Source organism: Gymnoscopelus microlampas, assembly GCF_963454915.1.
Source record: "Gymnoscopelus microlampas genome assembly, chromosome: 1".
In the NCBI taxonomy this organism is placed as follows: Eukaryota; Metazoa; Chordata; class Actinopteri; order Myctophiformes; family Myctophidae; genus Gymnoscopelus; species Gymnoscopelus microlampas.
The window spans coordinates 10,036,511-10,061,053 of record NC_139962.1 but is presented as its reverse complement, the minus strand read 5'-3'; the positions used below and the strand labels follow the sequence as shown (position 1 = coordinate 10,061,053).

Below are 24,543 nucleotides of genomic sequence, written 5' to 3'. Positions count from 1 at the left end.
TTGAACACGGAAACACATGAACACTGTAACATACTGTACAACACAGTATGTACAACACATACACGTAAAGACAATACACAGATTCTACATAGATACATACATACTGTATACTTCCTTGCACACAATATTGACAGCGAAGCAGTTGGTTTAATGCGGCACAAAGTGGACAAAATCCCTGCTAAAGCACTTTCCCCCCTATTTTTCTCCAAGGTTGTCAAGCTTGTGTCTTTTTTTCGGCTCCTCAGACATTGTTACAGCAGCCTTAGTCATATTAAACATAATTTAATAAAAAGCAAACAAGAAATAGAGAAGGGGGGGGTTGTTTCAAAGAGAACAGTTTTGACCATTGTTTTAGCACTTAACTTAAAGATTAAAGTGCTGAGGCTTAGTGCTTGAAGGTTGTGTGTGTGTGAAGTGACTTACTCCTAGGTTATCACCATCTAATGTAAACACACAGTAATGTGAGCAACATGCACATGATGCTGTAAAAGTCACCTGTACCAGTGTCCTTGGCATTGTTCATGTGTTTCCCAGGCCTATTTTTTCTTTAACCCATTTAAGACCTGGAACGCATCTGTGTCACTTCTTGATTTGAGCTAAAAAAGCATTATTTTACACTTTGGCTATTCAAAAATAGCAGATATACAAGCTCATAGCGCGGCACCGAGTGCCGCGCTATGAGCTTGTAGATCTGCTATTTTTGAAAAATCGTGAAAATGTGTGCACATCTTTTAACAGATACATGAACAACATGAACATTTTTAACTCAAATCTTTGCTTCTGGGGGGTCCCTGGAACAACATATTTTGAGATGGGGGTCTGCGGCCAAATACATATCATTTTGGGGGTCCTTGCCATGAAAAAGTTTGAGCACCACTGATATAGAAAGATATGTTTTTCAGAATACTGTTGGGATTTAGGAGACATGTAGAATCGGCTTCAGATCTTAATGGGTTAAGTCGTGAGGGGGGGGGATCAGTATTCGTATCTATTGTGAGTGCCTGGGTGTGAGAGGGACAATGATTTAGAGACGGTACGTTTGATGAGGGTACTGGAATTTTGTTTTTGTTAAGCCCTATATATCGACTTTTCAGGATACAAATTAAAAAATAGCAAAACGCGACATGTTTTGAGCTTGTCGATCTGCTACTTTTGATTCTTTTGTGTGACACTGTAGTGTGATCAAGTATGGCATTAATTTACAAAAACGACACAAAAAGTTAGATAATGGAGATAATAGGTTTCTTCCCGACAGCGACGATATGCTATGTTGTTCAATGAATAGCAGATCTACAAGCTCACACAATGCGCGCACAAAATAGGGACGCCAGAGTTAATGGGGTTAAACCGACCTGTTCAAATGTGTTGTTTTTATAAACACAGCAGTGGGTGCCATAGATTTCCTCATTTCCCTTTGTGTCTAATGATAATCCAGTGATTGTTAATATGATTAAGTACACGCAGCACAACAGATCTTCTTCTGTGTGGCCTGTTCGTACACACTCTCTGTTACAGATAACTGTAGGTGTGTGTTGTCCAATTTTAGAATTTTAAATCAAACTACTGTTTTATATCTTGCCATTTGTCTGAAATGCACCACTTCATAGACGGGTTTCCGCGCGACGTCATCACGGAGTAGAATGCGCAATCTGCACATGCCCGGGTAGAACGAACCGGAAGCGCCCTTCACTCTGTTGTTGTGTTCGGGATTTAGATAGGCATAATGCTGCTATTATAGGCATAATTGGCATAATGCTGCTATTATATACAAACAGATCCAACTTCCGACAAATCATTTTTATTGAGTAAACAAGATATTACAAACTGCATAATTTAATCTACTTTCATTAAACCCGGTGAAGACCATTTTTTTATGAATGGACATTTGACCAGAGCTGCTGCGGGTAATGGCGCCCTCTATAGGCTTACTTTAGAAATTGCATGCAAATCCCTCTCTTGCGCGCGCAGCATCCTCTCATGTTTACTAACAGGAAACCCGTCTATAGCTCACTGATTAAAGACATTACATTATGTCATAAATATGTTTATATTTATATTTATTATATATGTTTTCACAATTATAAATATGTATTATTTGAGTACTTACCTGCCTCACTGGAATGCAGGTATGTACCTAAATGGTAAATAATATGTGAATTACCGTTAATTGGAATCAAGTTAAATGAATTTGCCTCAAAGTCCATGAACATAATGTGGCCTTTTCAATTTTAGATTGAGATGGTCTTTTGATTGATTGAATGATTAAATAGCTTATAAACAGTTTGCAAGAAGTACAGAGGTACAGTTATATAATAATGCTAAAAGGATCACGCAAAAAAAAGTCCTGAGGGCTTGTCTCCATTGTGGTCAAATTCTACTCAAATTCTCAAATTCTTTACTTAAGTAAAAGTATCAATACTGCAATATAAAAAAACTCTGTAGTAGAAGTCCAATCTACAAGCTCACAACGGTGAGCTCGGTGGTGGTAGGACATTCCACATTTTGGTGGCATAATAGTAGAATTAATTCATCCCCATGTTTGTGCCGAATCTGGGGGGGATGAGATCAGTGGAGCGCCCTCTGGTGTTGTGCTGATGGGCCAGTTCCCGGCCCTCGGAATGTATGTGTGCTATAATAGTATGTGCATGAGAATGACTGTGTGTGTGTGTGTGTGTGTGTGTGTGTGTGTGTGTGTGTGTGTGTGTGTGTGTGTGTGTGTGTGTGTGTGTGTGTGTGTGTGTGTGTGTGTGTGTGTGTGTGTGTGTGTGTGTGTGTGTGTGTGTGTGTGTGTGTGTGTGTGTGTGCGCGTGTGTTTGTTTCAGAGTTGATGTTCCTGGAGACCAGCGCTCTAACGGGGGAGAACGTTGAGGAGGCCTTCGTCCAGTGTGCCCGAAAAATACTCAACAAGATCGAGTCAGGTGAGTACACAACTATCTACCATTTTGATTGACTGGATACTTCATTAGTCAGAAATGTACACGATACAGTCAGACATTAAGGCTAAAAGGATAACACCAAAAAAAGTCCTGGGGACTTGTTTCCATTGTGGTGCTATGGATTCAATTAATGGCCACTAATTAATGAACATATATATATATATATAGCATAAACAATTAAAATTCAACACAATAATACATATCATCAACAAATACAAACACTATATGTACAAAGGAGAAAAGGGAGAAACGACGGCAGTGAATGACACCTCCTTTCTATGGGAATTTACATTTACCTCCCCTTGTGGCAGGGGCGCAGCCATGGGTGGGCCGGGGGGACCCGAGGATCTACAAGCTCATAGTGCGCTATGAGCTTGTAGATCCTGCTATTAGCTCAAGCTCGGCTATTTTCAAAAACTATTTTGGAAATGTTTCGAATATTTTTTGAAACATTCTAACAACACAAATGCACAAAAAAAATCTGGAAAATATTTGAGAACTACTTGTTTAAATAATAATTAAAACTTGTGGAAACAAGCCTAAATAAGTAACTACACTTTAGAAAGGTGCGGTGGAGAGCTGCCTTAACCCAATTAGACCGGGAACGCATCTGTGTTATTTTATAGATTTCTTTGGGCTATTCCAAAAATAGCAGGCGCTATGAGCTTGTAGATCTGCTATTTTTTGAAAAAATTGTGAAAATTGGTGCAAATCTTTGAGTATAGCAATTTTTTGATTATTTTTTTTTACCCAAATCTTTGCTTCTGGTGGAGGTCCCTGGAAATAAATATTTTGAGATGGAGGGGTCCGTGGCCAAATACATATCATTTTGGGGGTCCTTGACATGAAAAAGTTTGAGAACCACTGATATAGCAACATAGGTTTTTTTAGAAGACATTTGTAGAATCCCCCAGAAGCAAAGATTTGAGTTACAAATCTTCGCTTAAAAATGTATATTCAAAGATTTGCAAAAATGTTCACAATTCTTTCAAAAATAGCCAAAGAAATCTAAAATGACACAGAGATGCCTAAAGGGTTAAATTGTGGAGAAAAAGGGCTAAAAAAATATATTAAGATTAAAATAAAAGGAAAATGTATACTTACCCATCCGTCCTCCAGGAGAGCTGGACCCAGAGAGGATGGGTTCAGGGATCCAGTACGGCGACGCCGCCCTGAGACAGCTGCGCTCCCCACGCCGCGCTCAGGCGCAGGGCGCGCAGGAATGTGGCTGCTAGTGCACACACACACCTCTGTCACGTGCACAGCGCTGTGCACACACACAGGATCAAAGGTAAGAGGACAAATTAATGTACGTGTGTGCGTGTGCGTGTGCGTGTGTGAGCGAGTGGAGTATACTGTTATGTGAAAGTTTGACTCACATTCCAAAACACTGGGTAACTACTTAAAGGGATAGTTCACCCAAAGAAATACTTTTTTTTCTGTCGATTAGTCACCCCATGGAGACTTGAATTCACGAAACCGCTGCCGGTCATCAAAATATTGGCTTAGGAATGCGACAAAAAACAAAAAATATACATGAATTCATGTTTCCATGGGGCGACTAATCGATAGGGAAAAAAATGCATTTTGGAGGTGAACTATCCCTTTAAACCCCTATATATTTGGGTATTCAACAAAAGACAGCAGATCTGCATTCTCACAACGCTTCGTATCACAGCGCGTTGTGAGCTTGTAGCGCTGCTATTTTCGGTATTTCTGACAATTTAATGACATGCACACAAGTAGGGACGCCAGGTTGAAAGTGATTAAGTGTGTGTGTGTGCGTGTGTGCGTGTGCGTGTGTGCGTGTGTGTTGCATGTGTGTGTGTGTGTGTGTGCCCGCGTGTGGGTGTGTGGGCGCGTGCCTGTGTGCGTGCGCATGTGCGTGTGCGTGTTCCAGGCAGGTTTGTGAGGACCAGGAGCAGGACAGATGTCGGGGACCAAAAAAAAACAAACGTTGGCTTCAGGCTGCAACAGTGGCAACTCTCCTTTTGAACTTTTGACCTTTTGCACGGAACCTCAGTGTTTTGAACCTTCGTCCTTTATTGTCATTGGCTGCAGAGAAACCACCACCTCTTGGCTACGCCCTCTTTTTTCCCCCAGAAGTCTTGAGCAGCATCGTCGCCATAGCAACCCTGGTCAACAACACAGCCAGAGACTGTTCACCTCCTAACACAGCCTGCTCCGCTATTGGACCAAACCTTTATTCCCACCCCGCCAATCAGGATGTATGTTGCTGATACAGTATGTTGTCACTTCCTCTCTCCCCCCCAAGCCACAAACACATAGATAGATAGACGTAGGTACCTCATTGGTCGATGCTGTTCGTAGGAGTGATGCGTCAACGTACGCAGCCGCCATATTGGTTATGGCAATCCGTGCCTCCTATTGCATGATGGACGTGTGTTGAAGCAGGAGGTCTCTCCACTCTATTACAATCATCATAGCTCACTGAATTCCCAACCCAATTTAAAGCGGTTTTGGTTTGTTAAACAATGTTAGACACTTGTTAGTTATGATTAGAGTTCTCAACGGGCCTGAAAATTAAGGCCCGGCCCTAACTGGGCTGGCCCGAACAATTACCATCATTTTAGGCCCGAAAACCCGAAAAAGTGTCATAGTGTGCTTAATGTCCTCAAAGTCACTCATCCAACAAGCTTTGTTGGCCAATCTATAGCCAATCTACAAGCTCAAAATGCATCGCACTGCGACGCGTTTTGAGCTTGTAGATCGGATATTTTTGCTACTTTTGTGTGACATAGAATGGCGAAGTACAGCATTAATTTACCAACAAAGTGAATATACGGAGATTAGAGGTGTCTGCCCGACAGTATATGCAATGTGGCCCTCTGGAGTGAGTGTGGAAATACAGTGAGTGGCCCTGTCCATCATCAAAGCTGCCCACCGCTGGTATAGATGCTCGACCAAGCCGGATGCACCGCGGTTGGATTCGAAACCCACAACATCTGCGGTGGTGGGCAGATACTTTTACCACGAGTCCAGGTACTTATTATGGCATGTTTCTTGTGGAGTGGAGTTATGGCGAGTTGCTTGTACCAATATGGCAGCGACGTTGACATAACAATCCGGTGGCCAATGCTGCGTCTACGTACATTATGTCTATGATGCCACGAAACCTGCAAAGACACAAGTCTTTGGTGCTGACTGAGCCAAAATGCAAACAGCAAAATCGTGAAAAAAGTCAAGGTGGCCCGCAACCAGTGTTGGGCAGTAACAAGTTACTTTTAATATATTACTGTAATATTATTTTACCCAGTAACGAGTAGTGTAAGGTATTACTCTGCCAAAACAGTAATATTATACCATATTACTATGTAAAAAATAGTACATATTACTCAGGTTTTGTTGGCTGACTTTTGCTGCTTTTATTTTATAGCCTTTTTGGCTGATTTGTGACTATTATTATTATTCAAAAGAATTGGACTTCTAAAAGGACCTGGGGGGGGGGGGGGCAAAAGTAATATGTAATATAATATAATATAATATAATATATTACTCTTGATTCCAAGTAATAAGTACTGTAATATCATTACTTTTTTAAGGAGTAATATGTAATAAGTAACATATTACTCTCCTGAGTAATATTGCCCAACACTGCTCGCTTCAGAATGCTCCAGGTCTCTTTATTCAGTAGCAGCAAAATAATTTGAGATGGTGACATTCACACTTGTAACTATGGAGTTTTGCTTAAATTGTCGAATTGTTTTTGAAATTATGTCATCTTTGGTACCGCCCTCTGGCCACTAGGTGGGGCTGGTGACCAATTTGTCCACACCTTTGGCGCTCAATGAAGACAAATTTCCTGTTCTTTCTTGAGGCTAACAGCTTCAAATAAGCTAAAAAATGTAAAATGCTCTCCCGAAACGTTCCATTTTTTTGCCTGCTGCTGAACAAAAAGAACATTCTAAATTGAGTTACGAGCCACTATGCCACAAACCTACCTGCCTTCTCTCTCGCTTCCCATGTACGTGTTATCAATGTTTTTACCTACATACTGTAACTACTAACTATTCTATATGTCACCATACCCACCCTGACCTGCATTCTAACCTTTCTACTAGGAATAAGGAATAATGTCTATCTACCAAAAAATAACCGTCTTGTCTGTTTTACCTTCACGTCCAATGAATTCAGCTCATCCACTCAACATTCATAACACATAAATAAATCAGTGGTTCTCAGGGGGTCCCCAGCAAAATGAAGGAACAGTTTAATTTCACTATTATTTCACTGAGTAGAAGTTACATTAATGAGATAATGTATAAGAATGACCATTTATTCAGATCATAGGTTTCACTCTCCACTGTTATAACTACAGTATAGAGACAATTGTAGAATTTCGCGCTAAATCTAATGACACAAATCTTTTCTTATGGCACAACATATTTTCAAAAGGGGGTCCGTGGCCTCATGCCTATCAATCTGGGGGGGGTCCTTGACATGAAAATATTTGAGAATCACTGATCTACATAAATTATCTTCTTACCAACTAACCAATCCTTCCTTCTTACCATACCTACCCATATCTACTAAACGATCATATGCCCAGGGTTGGATTTACTGAGGAGTTATTGGGGGGATCCATGCCTCTGTTTTTGATACCCCCCCCCCCCCCCCCCTCTGGGTCATTCATTTTTAAGACCAGTCCCTGCTTCTGGTCTGACTGAATTAAACGCATGCATTTCCTTTTAGGAAATGTAGACCATGTTGATATTTATGTTTGATAACTTCACAATTTAACAATTTATTTATAAATCTATGTTAACCACATTAACCATGGTATACTATATTGGGTACATATTCAAAATGTGTCAAAGAAGTATTTCTTTTTATTAAAAAAAGAAATGACTTATTTTCTATGAATTGCACAACCCATCAAGCCTTGAATTCCTGGATTATTATTTTTTGTCGCATTCCTAAGCCAATAATTTGATTACCGTCTCCTACCGGCTAATGTATCCGGTAGGAGACACAAAGGAGACTCTTTGTCTCCTACCGGAAATGCACCCGGTCATCAAATTATTGGCTTAGGAATGCGACAAAAACTAAAGAAAATCCATGAATTCAAGGCTTCATGGGGTGTGCTATTGATAGAAAATAAGTCATTTTTTAGGTGAACTACAACTTTAAACAAATTGAGAAGATCACACATCTACAAGCTCACATTGCGACACGTTGTGAACTTGTAGATCTGCCATTTCCTCCTACTTGTCGTGACGACATATATACAGGTATATATGGGATTTACTTCAGACTGTTATTGTCACACAACCTCTGTCATCTTTCATTTACAATCAGCCTCCCCTCTACACCGAATCTCTTTGCCGAAAATAGCTGCTATTTTCACATATTTATGACATAATGTCCAGAATACAGATTCTAGGGTTCATGTGGTTAAATGGATTCATATGTTCTTTATGGTGGTTGTTTTGACACTGTTATATATTATATTATATTTATTACATTATTACATATATAAATAAATGCATAAATGAACACAGTTTAACTATTAGAAACAAAATAATGCATTATTTATCATCTCGTAAGCTGTCACATTTTCCCATTTTGAATGTGTATTTACTATACATATAGATATATAATCTATGGAAAATAACCTATGGAAAATGAAACATTGTCACTATAGAAAATAAACTAGAAAAAGTCCTTTATAGATTATTAAAAAAAACGACATTATAGAAACTTTTTCAATCCATTGTTACAGTGGTCCATTGTTACAGTGGGGGGAATGTGTTTACAAACACTGCCTTTTGTCATTCTGAGAAGCAAAATGTCAGTCTTGTTAATTTGACTGGTTTATATGGATTGAAGCGCACTTTAACCACTTAAAGGGTCTAAGTTCACCCCGATTTTTCTATCGATTAGTCACCCCATGGAGATTTGAATTCATGGATATTTTTTGTCGCATTCCTAAGCCAATCATTTTATGAACGGCAGCGGTTCCGGTAGGAGACACAAAAAGGAGAGTCTCCTTTGTGTCTCCTACCGGAACCGCTGCCTACCGGTCCGCTGGTCATGAAATGATTGGCTTAGGAATGTGACAAAAACTAAAACATATCCATTAATTCAAGTCTCCATGGGGTGACTAATCGATAGAAAAAAATACATTTTGTTGGTGAACTATCCCTTTTAAACCTTGCAGTATGTACGGTACTTAGTTTGACCGGAGAGTCCCCCAGGGGTGCTATACAAGGCCTCCTACTTTTTTCCAGAGGTCCCGGTTTGGCCGGGATTGTCCCGGTTTCAACCTGCGTGTCCTTGAGTCCCGACAAATATCTCTAAAACACTAATATGTGCCGGTTTTCAACATTCACTACAAAATTGTCCCGGTTTTTGCCAGAATTAAACTAATAATAGTTGTTTTCAGTGGCTGCACATAGACGTTTATCGTGTTCTGTTCATGTAAACATGCTCACCTAAACCAATCAGAAAACACAGAGCAAATGCATCGCGTGTTTGAATTCAACGCTGAGGCTGCTTTTTGTCAATCAGTCGTTGCCTGTATGCAACACCTACGGTGCATATATTTGTGCGCGTGCATGAACGTGTGTGAATGGGTGTGCGTGTGCACTGCGAACGTGCGCATTGATTTAAGGGGTCCCGGTCTGAATATTATGGTCACCTTACTCTACACTAAATATCTTTGCCGAAAATAGCAGATCTACGAGCGTGTGTAGATCAGCTATTTTCGACCGAATGTTCACCCCAGAATGGAGACTTTTATGGTTCGAGTGGTTAAATAAATACTGTATCTGTAATGATTCTCAGTTATCGTTTTTACTCTCCAGGTTTGACCACTGACTGACGCTCAACTGTGCTTTAGACTTTATCATCACTTCTTTTATCTGTTAGTGTATATTATCTTTTTTTTTTAATCATTATCAATCGCATAGATTTTTATTTATTGTGTATGATAAAAGCAGATGTTTTTAAGATAAAAGTATTGTAAATGTACCTTTTGTTGTTTGAGTCTTTTTTCCCTGACTGGACTTTTTGAAGTGTGTGTGTGTGTGTGTGTGTGTGTGTGTGTGTGTGTGTGTGTGTGTGTGTGTGTGTGTGTGTGTGTGTGTGTGTGTGTGTGTGTGTGTGTGTGTGTGTGTGTGTGTGTGTGTGTGTGTGTGTGTGTGTGTGTGTGTGTGTGTGTGTGTGTGTGTGTGTGTGCGCTTATTCTCATGATGGAACTAACATTTCGACCAGTGCCAAAATCAGAGACATAGATACTGAAACCAAACTTGTAAACAGCAAAACAAAAAACATGCAGGAAACATTTGTATGTAAATGAAAAGTGTTCCTTTGTGAAGCAGAGGCAGGTATTGTATGCTTTACAATCAGTGGTCAAAAGTAACAACAATGTGATGTTTAGTTCTAGTTCTACACATCTGATCTCATGGACACAACCCTGTGTGGACGGTACACTAGAAAACATATCACTGCTGTCGAAACCTTGTATCTCCATATTAAAACTTTGTGTTTTGGGCACTCGGGTGATCATGCTACAGCGTCACTCAAAAGTAGCAGATCTTCAAGCTCGAAACACGGCACGAAGCGACGCGTTTTGAGCTTGTAGATCTGCTAATCCTGAAAAGTAATACGTTTTGGACATGAGGTTTCCACCCGACAGAAACGATATGCTGTCTGAATAGGAACATCATTATTGAAATACATACATATGAACATAGTTTAACAATTGACCAAAGTGGACCCAAACCTACACTCTGGGTTTTATTAACACTCCTGAAGCATCTCAAAACATGACAATAATACACATAAAATGCTAACAATATTTCGCTAAAGTGACAGTTCGAATGGCAAAGGGCCATTTTGATCACGATTTGGAAATGGTAGTTTTGGCAATAACAGTGCTATAGAAAGCATTACAATAAGTAACATGTACTCAAAATGTCACCTACAGTTTGTAAAGCTCTGATACAGAATTCCCACACGTTTGAACAACAGCAAACTCTACACCCCAAAGTTTTGTGTGTGATTTTAATTCTGAGAGCCCTCACATCGCGACACATTGTGAGCTTGTAGATCTGGTATTCTTTTGTGAGTAAATGTCTGAATTATGCATATCGTCACTGTCCGGCAGAAACCTTGTATCTCCATATTTCCATAACTTAATGCCTTACTTTCGTCGTGCGACAGTAGTGAGAATACATTTTTAACCAATGAAAAGTATTAACAACAGCTAGTCACTAAAATAATACATCAATTTATTATAATGGATCCATTGGAACACAGGTTATTCTTTCCATTTTCTCAAAAGCACAGGTTTTGGACAAGATTTCTACCCGACGGTGAAGATATAATCAATATGCCAACGTTACCGTGTCAGCCTACAACCACCGACTGGATCAGGAGGAATCATAGAGGTATGTACAGTAGAACAGTGGTTCTCAAACTTTTTCATGTCAAGGACCCCCAAAATGATATGTATTTTGCCGCGGACCCCCATCTCAAATATTTTGTTCCAGGGACCCCCAGAAGCAAAGATTTGAGCAACAAATGTTCGCTTAAAAAATATATATATATTCAAAGGTTTGCACAAATGTTCACGATTTTTCAAAAATAGCCGCGCTATGAGCTTGTATATCTGCTATTTTTGAATAGCCAAAGTATAAAAGGTCATAATTATTGTGATGCTATATTAACACATTTAGCTGGGTACCCCCTGGAACCCCCTCAAGTACCCCTGGGGGTCCCCGGACCCCAGTTTAAGAACCAATGCAGTAGAATCATCACCCTGTTCACAAACATCCTGTAATATCACATGCATCTTTCACACATCTTTCATTTTCATTCAAGTATTGTTTAGCACCAGCTTAACAACATTATTGCACGCAATACATCATGTACAAAAAACATAAGATGAACAAAATTGGAATGTGAAGTGAACTATGTTGCCATAAAGCAACTGCAATGTTATTTACTGATGGATAGTCTAGTCTCACGTAGCCAGATGACCAGAGATCTCCGCCTAGTACTGGTATGTCTGGGGAAATCTCACCCTTTTCAGGCCGTGACCCCCCCAAAATAATCACATTTGAACTGGGGACTTCCCAGGTCAAAATATTATGTATCAATTATTACTACAAAGCTCTTACTCTGGTCCCTGACACATTGTAAATACCTCTGCAGGCAAATGTGCTTTGAATTAATATGCAATAATGATAATTGTGAAATTATGTTATTGTTTCCTCAGTGTTGATTTGTCCATTTGTAAGGGTCCATTTGTGCACACTGGGAGTTAAATTAACACTGAGGGTTTTACAGTGTGAGTGAGTCAGTAGGGATGGGATGACAATTGTCATTATCGTTTATCGTGATAAAAAACCACTCACAATAATCGTATCGCAGAGATTTTAATTTATCATGAAACTCTATGAATTAGCTTTGGTTGAGCTGTAAATTCAGCACCACTTAAGCCATCTGTACTTGATAAAATGGACCTGTGAGGAGCAACGCGTTGCATTGCAACGGGTTGTGAGCTTGTAGATCTGCTACTTTTTGCCGGACGTTCCTCCCAGAACAGGGATGCTGGGGGTTCCAGTGGTTTAACAAAAGTGTCATTTTAAGTTTTAAGCATATTTTCATTATCGCTATAATATCGCATTTTTGCCACAATAATCGTGACGTGTCATTTTAATATCGTCCCTGTGAGTGAGCGCGTGTGTGTGTGTGTGTGTGTGTGTGTGTGTGTGTTTATCCTATCGGGTGCAAGAAGAGAAGCATCTCATGTACTCGGTGAGCCAGGGGTTGAACTCAGGTTGAGACAGTCTAGTTTTGTTCTTTGCCAGATCGGCAGATTTGGTTTTCCGGCGCTCGGCTCGCTGTGCCTGGATCTGTCGCTCCACCTCACGTCTGGTTTTAGCTCGGAGCGCCGACTCGTGGATCTGCCAAAAGGAAGAAGACCACACACACACACACACACACACACACACACACACACACACACACACACACACACACACACACACACACACACACACACACACACACACACACACACGTCATCAGTGAGATCCATTGCATGCCAGCAACATGACAAATCACATTTTCTGTTAACCAATATAAATCACTTGCCTATGCAGAAAACATAACTGGTCATATTTAGCTAACAAACAAGTCCTAGACATAGCCTAGTGGAGCTCCCTTATGTTAAAATGCTCATCTCCTTTCACTTTAGTGGAGTAGAGCTGCTGGGCCCATGATGGGGAAAATAGACAATTCATTCATTCATTCAAGATTTATTTATTCTCAAAATTACACTGAGTAATTAAACTAATTTGCAGTGTCATCGAGTAATACAATACGGTGCAATTCAACAACATCAGTTTAAAAATACATTACATCTGGGAATTGGAAAATAAAAGGCATACAGTACATGTGAGATATAAAAGTTACAAATAGAAATGAAGACAGCATTTTTCAGAATTCTAAAAACAACTAGACGCGTCGCAATTCAGGGCAATTGCAAAGTGTGGTTGCGCCGACGCGGGTCGCGGATCGCTGCCGCCGGGACTCGAAGAATACGCTGGGAGGAATACCGGCAGAGGCCGTGCCAATTACATTGTCACGTCACTCCTGAGATCACTTGCGTTTCATTTAGAGAGGATTGATCCCCCCGAAATAAGGTTTTTGCATCAAACGGTTACGTTTTGTGCATTTGTGGCGCCCCCCTAGCGCGGCAAAATAAGTGTATCTAGAAAGAATAATAAAGTCGAACTATAACAATAGTCTGGTTGCCCTGTTAGGGCAACCACACTAATTACACATTGTGGTGACCTGTTTGGTCACCAGAGTTCTAAAACGACTCAAGGGTACTAGAGCGGTTATTGTGGTTAATTTCAATAACCGCTCAACAGTATCAACAATACTTTGAACCAAATACCTACATACGTGTGAAGTATAAAATAGGGCTTACGTGATTAATCGATTTGTTGATATAATATACAAAATAAAAACATATAATAATATATAATAATATATAATATAATATATAAAAACATATATAAAGAAGCTTCTCGATTAATCAAAAACGTGATCGATAGTTGCTGCCCTGCCCTAGACTACAGTAAATAAAGCAAAAACATAAAGAAAAAATGGACATAACATTTACCTCTTTGGTCGAGGCCGCGGGGCAAACGTTGTGCGTTTTCCTGCCGGCCATCTCTGCCTGCTGCTCTCCTGAGCCGTACAGAGCGAACGGATGCCTGTTCTCTTTGGTGTCCTCCCTGGGCTTCTGTAGGGGCGAGGCGGGCCTGACCCGCGAGGCGCGGACACCCGATTTACGGGGTTTGGAGGCTTTCGTCTGCTGCCCATGAGAACCCACAGGTTTGTCTAGGAACAGGAAGAAAGAAGAAGGATACAAGCTTCATTATAACACATGAATACACAGATAAATTATTCAACTACCTAAACCCTAAATACGCCGTTGACGGGGGTCCCCCATGGGTCTATACTTGGTCCCCTCCTTTTGTCGGTCTTCACCATATCCCTTCGTCAAAAATAACAGATCTACAAGCTCTGTTGGGGAATTTATAGAATGCCAATTTGTTCAAAATAATTTATGTTGCATCTAATTGAATTATTGAATTTGGACTGTAGTGTCTAACTTCACAGCAGGGGGTCTTGTCACTAGCTCCTGTTGCTGCCTTTAGAGGGTCTAGTAGTCAATGCAACGCGATGCGTGTGACCTTGTAGATCTGCTTTTTTTGCTGTATGTTTGCCTATCGTGACATGCAGCACATCTCTGCCTGACATTACAGCTAGGGGTGAAGCGGTCTCGCTTCGCCAGGCGATCAGAGATCTCCGCCTGATAACTAAATTCAACGGAGTTGCTAAAACAGCGGCGAGAATGGCCGAGAATAAACCTACTGCTTTGAGAAACAACCATATCTCTTTCCCAATATGAAAGACCGCCCTAAAGTATTTGCATTGGTTTTGCAATGCTGTTATTCTTATTATTTGTTATCACGGTATTGCTTATCAAACAGTTCTAGTCATCATAAAGTGGGTATAAAATAGCAATTCCACAAGCTAACAACACATTGCAACACGATGCGTTGTGAGTTTGTAGATCAGCTATTTTTGCTGAAGATATTTTGTGCAGAGCAAAAAAAGACTTAAAGGATATTTCACTTTCAAACATGTTTGAAAGTGAAATATATCCTTTAAGTGGCTAAACTTGTTCTGTTACATTCAGCATAACTGACATGACAGTCACGTCAGTTTTTCCACTGTTGGAATGTGGATTGCTGTCCAATTATTATCCTTTTATTTAACCAGGTTAAAATACTCATTGAGATTACAACCTCTTTCCCCAGAGTGACCTGGCCAAGAGACAGCATTATTACAACAGTACACAAACAATGCATATATCACACACACACACTCACACACAAGTGAACATATTATCCGGTTAAAGTGCAAAACAGGATCAGGAAGTAAGATGGTTACGACACCCGATGGTGGTTACAAACAACTTAAGGTGCGGCAGCTGACAAAAATGTAAAACCAATCATATTTGCCAATAGTACTAGTCTCTATCCTTAACCCATTTAGACCTGGAACACCTATACACGTTTTTATACCAGTTTCAAGCCGGGAATACCTCTGTGTAGTTGTTGTATATGGTAATATTGTCGGGTGGAAACCTCACATGTACAAAACAGTTACTTTTCAGGATTCAAATTCAAAAATAGCAAAAGTAGCAGATCTTCAGCTCAAAACGCGGCGCGAAGCGACGCGTTTTGAGCTTGAAGATCTGCTACTTCCGTTCATTTACGGAAAAAACACAAAGTTTGTATAATATGGTGATACAACAAGGTTTCTGCCGGACAGCAACGATATGTTTCCTAGTGTACTGTCTACACCGGTTTGTATCCATGAGATCAGCTGTGTAGAACTAAACATCATATTGTTGTTCAAAAATAGCAAAATTAGCAGATCTACAAGCCCGAAACGCACCGCGTTTCGAACTTGTGGATCTGCTACTTTTGTGTGACGCTGTAGTATGATCAAGTAGAGAAAAAAAACACAAAAGGTTAGAATATGGAGAAGCGGTTTCTGCCCGACAGCAACGATATAATATAGCAGCCAGTAACATAGCAACATACACGATTGAATTTTTTAGAAAAGTTAGATCAGGATTTCATTAGGAGACGTTTTTAGAATCGGCCTCGGGTCTAAATTGGTTCAAATAGATTTAAATTTATAGTGAGAGGTTCAGATTCTTCTGCAAATCATTCCAAAGGAGGGGCAGCATATTTAAAAGATTGTTTGCCTAATTCTGTTCCCCTAATTCTGTTCCCTATCTGGACAGTCCTCTAACACATTGGTTCTCAAAGTGGGGTCCGGGGACCCCCAGGGGTACTTGAGGGGGTTCCAGGGGGTCCCCAGCTAAATGATGGATAGGAACCAAATGGACCCTTATGGGTCTGTAACTCTGAGAGTGTACAAATGGAACCAAATGGACCCTAACGGGTCCATTTGGTTCCATTTGTACACTCTCAGAGTTACATTAACATTGATTTTACAATATAAATTGGGGTCCCAGAGATATAAATGCCATTAAATGGGGGTCCGTAGCCTAATGCATGTCAAACTGGGGGGTCCTTGAAATTAAAATGGTTGAGAATCAATGCTAGAGCCGTAAAAAATCTTCTCTTATCTTTTCAAATCTGGCTTATCTTTTCAAATGGGGGTCCGCGGGCTAATAAGTGTCAATTTGGGGGGTCCCTGGCATGAAAAAGTTTGAGAATCACTGCTCTAACAGTTACTGGTCATGTAGTTGTGACTGTGAGTGTCCCATGTAGAAAGCTTCGCATGATAATGAATTACCTGGATGTTTACTTCCTCTACAGCTGGTTCTCTGCTCTGTGTTCTCCTCTAGATGAACTCCTGCTGCTGCACTCGGGCCTCCTGAGAGGAGAAAGGAACATACATACATGGATTAAAGCAAAATATAATCTCACGACTGACAGTCTTTGTCAGGACACGTTCTAATCTGACATGAAAGGAGTCCCCCCTGCTTCCTGCTGCTCTACACACCGCCAACCAACCAGGTGAAGAAATCACAGATTGAGGCTTTAACATTTGCTTTTATGAAATATCTGAGACATTAGGGTTTTATGGAAGATGCTTCTGAACATATCTTAAAAATGATAACCGAAAATAGCCGATCTACAAGCTCTCAATGCGTCGCAGAGCGACGCATTGAGAGCTTTGTAGATCGGCTATTTTTCGCTGGGCAACATGATTCCATAGAAGACATGCTGACTTCTATGGAATCCAAATGACTGAAATCAGTCGTGGGGACTTTAATTCATGAACATATTATTTGGACTCTACTGTCCACACCAAGGAGGCTCTAGTACAAAGTAGAAGAATGTGACTGTATGCACTCTGACTCTGCAATGTTGCCACAGCTGTTCATTTAGACCTGAGGCTGATTCTAAAAACGCCTTTTAAATCCTGACCTGAGTTTTCTGAAACACTTCAAATATTTATTCAAAAATTAACAAATGTATGTTGCTATACATAATACTGTACATAGCCCGTCCTGAAAGGTATACCGTAGTTACAAATAGGGCTTCCCGCCCAAAATGGGTTATGTGCACGTAACAACAAAACCCTTGAAAACCTTGGATCATCACACCAAGCCACCAAGGTGTGTCACATATAGCTTAACCTTAACCCATTAAGATTCTACAAAAATGTCTAAATTTGAAAGAACCTATGTTACTATGTCAGTGGTTCTCAAACCTTTTCATGTCAAGGACCCCCAAAATGATATGTATTTGGCCACGGACCCCCATCTCAAAATATTTTGTGCCAGGGACCCTCAGAAGCAAAGATTTGAGTTATAAATGTTCGCTTAAAAAAAAAAAATATATATATATATATATATATATATATATATATAATTATGATTATGATCTACAAGCTCATAGCGCGACGCTCGGTGCCGCGCGATGAGCTTGTAGATCTGCTATTTTTTAATAGCAAAAGTGTAAAATAATGCCTTTTAGCTGAAAAAAGAAATTACACAGATGCGTTCCAGGTCTTAATGTGTTAAACATCAAGCAACAACATAATGAAACATACCGGCTCCATAGAATTGTATATTAAAAAAACATTCAGCACCTGTTTGATGTCATTACATTAATCAATAGCATACTATTTTTCTTGAAAGCCACTAAACCGAAGTGATCTTCTAGAACCGTGGTTCTCATTAAGTGGGGTCCAGGAAGGAACCCATTGAGGGGGTTTCGGGGGTTCCCAAGCAAAATGAAGAGAGAACACTATTCTGATCATAGGTTTTTCTCTCTCCACCGTTAGCATATTTCTCCACCTAAAGACAATAGAGTTGTTATGATACCAATACCAGTGTCAGAAAAGCTGCCGATACAGCCTAAAATGCTGGCATCAGTATCGGCGAGTATTTCAGTCTATGCCATTTCGATACCATGTTATTTATCACAAGTTCTGGGTATCGGGAAGGAAAAAATGGTATCGGTACATCTCTACTAGACAGTTGTAGCTTGCAGCTGCCTGTTACAGAGATACATGTAAAATAGATATTTATAACTTTATAGGAGTAGGAACGTTGCACACAGCTCCTTCAAACAGTAACACCTCCACTGTGCTAGGAGGACCAACATACAAACGTTATGTTATCCCGTCATACTATTGCTATAACAACCTTGAATAATTCTGTAGGCTACAAAATCTAATCAACAAACACAAGTCTTCACCTATGGGGTCCCAGTCACAAGATATTTTCAAATATAGCTGAATTTAAAAAAAAATGGTTATGGATCAATAATTATAGTTCAATAACGTGATTCATTAGCCTTGGAACAAGATTATCATATATGTATTTATCGGGTCTAATTTTTACTTCCTTATCTGCGACATATACAAGAGTAAAAGTCAGATTCGATAAGTCTTGATCCAAGGCTAATGATATACGATTCTGAAATAGGCCATTCTACGTAATGAGTACTTTTACTTTTGATACTTTAAGCATATTTTGATACCAATACTTTTACCAGTACTTTCACTTAAGATTTTGAAGGCAGGTCTTTTACTACAACAACCCTGTGGTATTACTACTTCTGTTACTAAAGTCTGATTACTTATTCCACCACTGGTTAATACAAATGTGTTGGGTAATAATACAATAATAATACATTAACATTATACTGTACAATTTCCCCAAACTCAGTCTTTTTATGATCAGTTACAATTCACTGCAGAAGCCTGGTGAATAAAAACACATGAGTCCCCAGGACTTAAACTTTGTGTTATCCTTTAAGCTTTAATGTCTCAATTCATCCAATCAATAAAATAAAAACCTGCACCATCTTCACCATCATCCTCCTCCTCTTCCTCTGGGAGGCAGATCTTGGGTACCAGCACCCCCGTGGTGGTTCCGGCTGGATCTCCTTCTCCTCCTCCACACTGGTTGTCCTCCTGCCGTGTGTCCACCGCGACCGTCCCACTGCCCTCCGCCTCCCTCAGCGGGTCCACTTGGTTGTTCCGTGGATGAGGAGGAGGACTTATGTCTGAGTCTGTGTCGGAGCCGCTCCAGAACCAGGGCTTGTGGGAGTGTTCCAGCATCCTGCGGCTCAGCCTGTAGCAGTGTGTGAGAAATAGTAAGCAGCAACCAGGTTTATGAAAACAAGCCCAAAAGAAGCAACTACAGGCCACATAAGCACTTTAAACCTATGCTGTACTGTATAGATCGGCCATTTGAAAATAGCAGATCTACAAGCTCACAATACGTCAAGATATGAAGCATTGTGAGCTTCTAGATCTGCTATTTTCAAATGATTTTTTATACATTTTATACATTTAAAAGGTTGTGAAATGGGACATAATATTCTACTTTTGGTACTTTAAGTACATTTTTGATTCCAGACTTATACTTGTAACAGAGTATTTCTACATTGCAGTATTGATACTTTTACTTAAGTAATTGTAGCCTTAGATCAAGACGTAGATGTATTTTCTGACATTTACTTTCGTATCTACGAGTCTTAGCGACAACCCCCCCCCCCCCCCCCCCAGTTTGCCCTGGAATGTGACCAGTAAAGCCCGTATTTCTCCAAACATTTACAAATGCTAAATATAAGGTATTTAACCGCTTGCCCCAAATGTTAACTAGGTGTCCGGCGTGTTTGTGCAATGTATTAGTCCATATTTTTCAATAAAGAAGTGTTTTAATCCCGTCTGTGGCCGATTCTGTCGGAAGTTGACAGTAGGCTACAGACGCATCCGGTGAAAACCAGAACTACACGAAATGTAATGTAAACAGGAAGTAAACGAGGCGTTATTATGATTCCCACACCGCGTCGTGGCAAACCCGCTGAGCGGGCGCTGTGATTGGTCAGTAGTCGCTGTGATTGACAGTTCTCGTTTTTGCTACTATGCCTATACCTAACCTTAACCCTAACCCTAACCTCAGTAAAACTATGCCTAAACCTAACCCTAACCCTAACCCTAACCTCAGTAAGACTATGCCTAAACCTAACCCTAACCCTAACCCTAACCTCAGTAAAACTATGCCTGCCGGGGAGCCAATCAGACACGTAAGGCGGGTCTAAATCCAGGACGCGGCGTGGGATTCATAATAACGCGTAAACGAGGGGTGGGGAATGGCGTTCGGCCATAGACAGGATTAAAACACTTCTTTATTCAACAATATGTACTAATTATTGCACAAACACGCCGGACACCTAGTTAACATTTAGGGCAATCGGGTAAGCAGCTTATATTTTTGCATTTGTACATGTTTGGAGAAATACGGGCTTTACTGGTGACATTCCAGGGCAAACTGGGGGGGGGGGGGGGGGTGGTCGCTAAGACTCGTAGATACGAAAGTAAAAGTCAGACTCGATCAAATACATCTACGATAGTCTTGATCTAAGGCTAACATTGTAGTATAGTATTGATACTTTATAGATATGTGAGTACTTTTACCTGTAGTTGTGCAGATCCTCGTAGCAGCGGCTGTATGTCTCCCATTTGGGATCCTTGAACTTCTTCATGTACTCCGTCCGAATCCTCCTGCTCACCATCGTTTTACTTAGTAGTGTCTCCTTCTTTCTTCTTTATTTAAATACAGAGATATATACAGATACTTTTAACTACAAAAACAAAGCATGCGTAACGATAAATAACGATAAATCCGTTCACAACACTGAAGAACACTCGACTCGACACATAGGCTCCACCCCCCAGACATTTAAACCAAAATCTCAGCTGACTTCAACCAATAGCCTGGCAAGCAAGAGCGAGAAAAGGACACGCCCCCTCTGCCACAAAGCCGTCGCCGGTGTCGTGATAGTCGTGAATAGATACCATACGCGGTTTGAAGCCGTTTGGTTGGCTAGTTAGTTACTTTCTTAAACTTTAATCAATGAGGATTTTAAAAACGATTCAGTTACAGTAAGCGATCTCACAAAGAAAAGATCACATTGTCTGACCATTTGTTCATTTTGTGCAGGTCTGTCTTTGTGAAGTATGTTTTGTTTTTAGAATGTACATAATGTTTTGTTAACTCTAGAAAATGTTGACAAGGCAGTCACATGTAATGATGAATTGTACATGTAATATATTAGGATGCTGTAGCCTATTCATCAACTAATTTATTTTATTAGCTAAATTAATTAATCAATATATTTGCTTTTGATCTGTGTGTGTACTGAAGTGTTATTCAAGGATTATAAGAGTTTTATATTCATATTGCGTCTTTTACTTTTTATTTTATATTCTATTTTCTTTTATTTGTACAAAAGAGCGCTGCCTAGCAACCAGCTACCTAGTAATAATCTTTTTAACTCTATGGTAATAATACTAAGTATTTATAGTAATAACGGGCTGCCCATCCGGGCTATGGGATCTAGAAGCTTCGCCTTCTGAAGACTGGGGATGAACGGATCAATTCACTTTGCAGATTGCAGTTCCGGTCTTAACAAGATACGGAAACCGCCTGCGTAAGTGCATGTAATGTGCCTGTGCAAATTACCAGATACAGTAAACCGGCTCTAGACCAGATCTGAGCACTGAACAGAAAATAGAGACCAGGCTTTAAACCAGGGTGACAGCGACCCGGCTGACTGATAGTGTTGCCATGTCTGCATATTATAAGCGACTTTAAGCTTGTTTTTCTGTAAATGCCTTGTAAATATTTGTAGTTGCGTTTTTTTGGGCTTGTTTCTAAAGTGTAGTTGTTTATTTGGGCTTGTTTCTAAAGTGTAGTTGTTTATTTGGGCTTGTTTCTAAAGTGTAGTTGTTTATTTAGGCTTGTTTCTAAAGTGTAGTTGTTTATTTGGGTTCGTTTCTAAAGTGTAGTTGTTTATTTGGGCTTGTTTCTAAAGTGTAGTTGTTTATTTGGGCTTGTTTCTAAAGTGTAGTTGTTTATTTGGGCTCGTTTCTAAAGTGTAGTTGTTTATTTGGGCTTGTTTCCTAATGTGGTTTAAACCAGTGTTTCTCTATTTTCATGTCAAGGACCCCCACATTGTTTGTCTGCGGATTGAGAATGTTTTGTTTGTGTTGTTAAATATTTCCAATCTTTCAATGTTTTCCCCAAGATTCTTTTGAAATAGCCAATTGATATAGGTTTAAAGTGCTCATGTGGCCTATAATAGTCCCTTCTTTTGGGCTTGTTTTCATAGACCTGGTTGCCTATTTCTCTCACAAAAACCTGGCAACAATGCAGACTGACGCAGGTTTATTGGCTTCCGTTCCATCATTAGTTTCTAGCATCTAGGCGGAGAAACGTACTATTATACTTAATGTTAAATGTGTACTGCAATAAATAAACAAATCCGGTTTAAATACCATATCGTAGACTGGTAATATCAGCGCCACCATACGTTATAGCATGTAATAATGTTTCTATTGCACACATAGGCTATAATAATGTTTGTTTTGAACTAAACACTATACACCAAATAGTGAGGATACAGGATAGTCAACAGTTGACATAAAAACACAAATGGCCTCGCAATAAAATACTGTATCGTGTCACGCACAGCCTATTAGTAGGCTACTGTAATTATTTGTTTGTTTATATGTTTATTTACACAGAGGTCTGTGGACTACTAGCCATGGATCACACCACGTCTGTCACGACCGTGATGTATGAACTTCAACATAGTGTATGCTTTTTTTTCCATTTACAGCCCGTACATCTGCATAAACGTTCAAATATAAAGTGCTTACCTCATGACCACGGATGTTAAGATTATGTACAGGCCCTCAGAAGTACCCGTACCTTCCGTATTGTTCAATAAAAAGCATTTTAATTCGATCGATGGCCATTTTCTTCGTATTTCCTCCATATGCTTTCAACTACGCGATCTTATCGGTTGGGGGGTGTATTGCACTCTGATACATTATAACTCTATGACAAAATGGCCACCGATCGGATTAAAATGCTTTTTATTGAACAATACAGAAGATACGGGTACTTTTGAGGGCCCGTACATAATTGGAACATCCGTGGCCATGGGTTCAGCACTTTATATTTGAAATATGAACGTTCACGTAGATGTACGGTTTGTAAATGAAGAAAGTGTAAACACCAGGTTGAAGTTCATCCAAAGTTTCAGGGCTAGTTGACATGCATTGCCTCACAATGTGGATGCATCTATCAATCTATAACTCGCGTTCATTTAGGATTTATTTTGACAGTTGCAAGAAATGTCAACCGAAACTCGTACAAGCTTTGCCCGAGGCTGAAACAATATTCATATTTTGGTGTAGTATTAATTAATAGGCTACACTACATTAATAATACTTACACCGTTACGCCAGCTCGGCTGTCTTCTCCTTAGCTCCGCCCGCTCAGGACGTAGGCTACAGTATATTTAAAAAGCCCAACACACCCTCAACAGGTGGCAGCAGACAGACAGACTGTCTGTCTGTCTGTCTGTCACAGACAGACAGTAATGGAAGTACTCACATGTTTTACTTAAGTAAAAGTATCAATACTGCAATGTAGACATATTTTGTAATAATAATTATAATCTACAAAGTAATTCAATTTTCAAATAATGTTAGAGGAGTAAAAGTACAATATTTGCCTCTGAGATGTAGTGGGTAGAGGTAAAAAGTATTGAAAATGGTAGTCATGTGAACCATGGCTATGAAAATGGTAAATACTGAAGAAAGTAAAAATACCTCAAAATTGTACTTGAGTAAATGTACTTGAGTAAATGTACTTAGCTACTTTAGACCACTGACAGGTGGCAGCAGACAGTGGAGGTCGAGAGACGTGAGGAATGCATCTCTTACATAATTGAAATCAGACTACTATATTAACAGGAGGCAGATGATGTTTTATTATGTGCTTCACAATGGCTCCTATCAGCACCTCACAGTTATCTAGATGAGACGTTCTTGGCCATTAACCCCCACCTGAACGAGATGTTGTGCCAGGAGGGACTGCCATAAAAGAAGATTTAGTGTTGTGTTGTTAAAAAATGTCAAAATGTTCAAACATTTTCTAAAACTTTTTGAAAATAGCGAATCTACAAGCTCACAAAGCTTT

The 24,543-nt window shown here is 39.9% G+C and overlaps 2 protein-coding genes across 6 annotated transcripts in view; one reads left to right on the top strand and one right to left on the bottom strand.

Annotated features, from left to right (window-relative positions):
* Positions 1 to 24,543, top strand: part of rab4a (RAB4a, member RAS oncogene family) — a 305,717-nt gene that overhangs the window by 8,989 nt on the left and 272,185 nt on the right. The window contains exons 6-8 of one of the 4 annotated variants that reach the window (XM_084059088.1): positions 2,823 to 2,918; positions 4,056 to 4,227; positions 4,837 to 5,576. In XM_084059088.1, coding sequence (XP_083915214.1) covers positions 2,823 to 2,918; positions 4,056 to 4,171 — 212 coding nt within the window. In that variant the 3' untranslated portion in view covers positions 4,172 to 4,227; positions 4,837 to 5,576. Of the gene's footprint in view, positions 1 to 2,822; positions 2,919 to 4,055; positions 4,228 to 4,682; positions 8,844 to 24,543 lie in introns of those variants that run through there. The other 3 variants (XM_084059090.1, XM_084059087.1, XM_084059089.1) reach the window with 3 other exon arrangements.
* Positions 12,671 to 21,177, bottom strand: ccsapb (centriole, cilia and spindle-associated protein b). Of its 2 annotated transcripts, none has more exons than XM_084057863.1 (5): positions 20,967 to 21,177; positions 19,346 to 19,617; positions 16,821 to 16,901; positions 14,098 to 14,318; positions 12,671 to 12,871 (listed from the first exon to the last, which is right to left on the bottom strand). In XM_084057863.1, the coding sequence occupies exons 1-5, from the start codon at positions 21,062 to 21,064 to the stop codon at positions 12,686 to 12,688; spliced, it is 858 nt and encodes a 285-aa protein (XP_083913989.1). In that variant the 5' UTR covers positions 21,065 to 21,177; the 3' UTR covers positions 12,671 to 12,685. The 2 variants fall into 2 exon arrangements, with proteins under 2 accessions (XP_083913989.1, XP_083913990.1); XM_084057864.1 differs by having other exon boundaries at positions 19,355 to 19,617.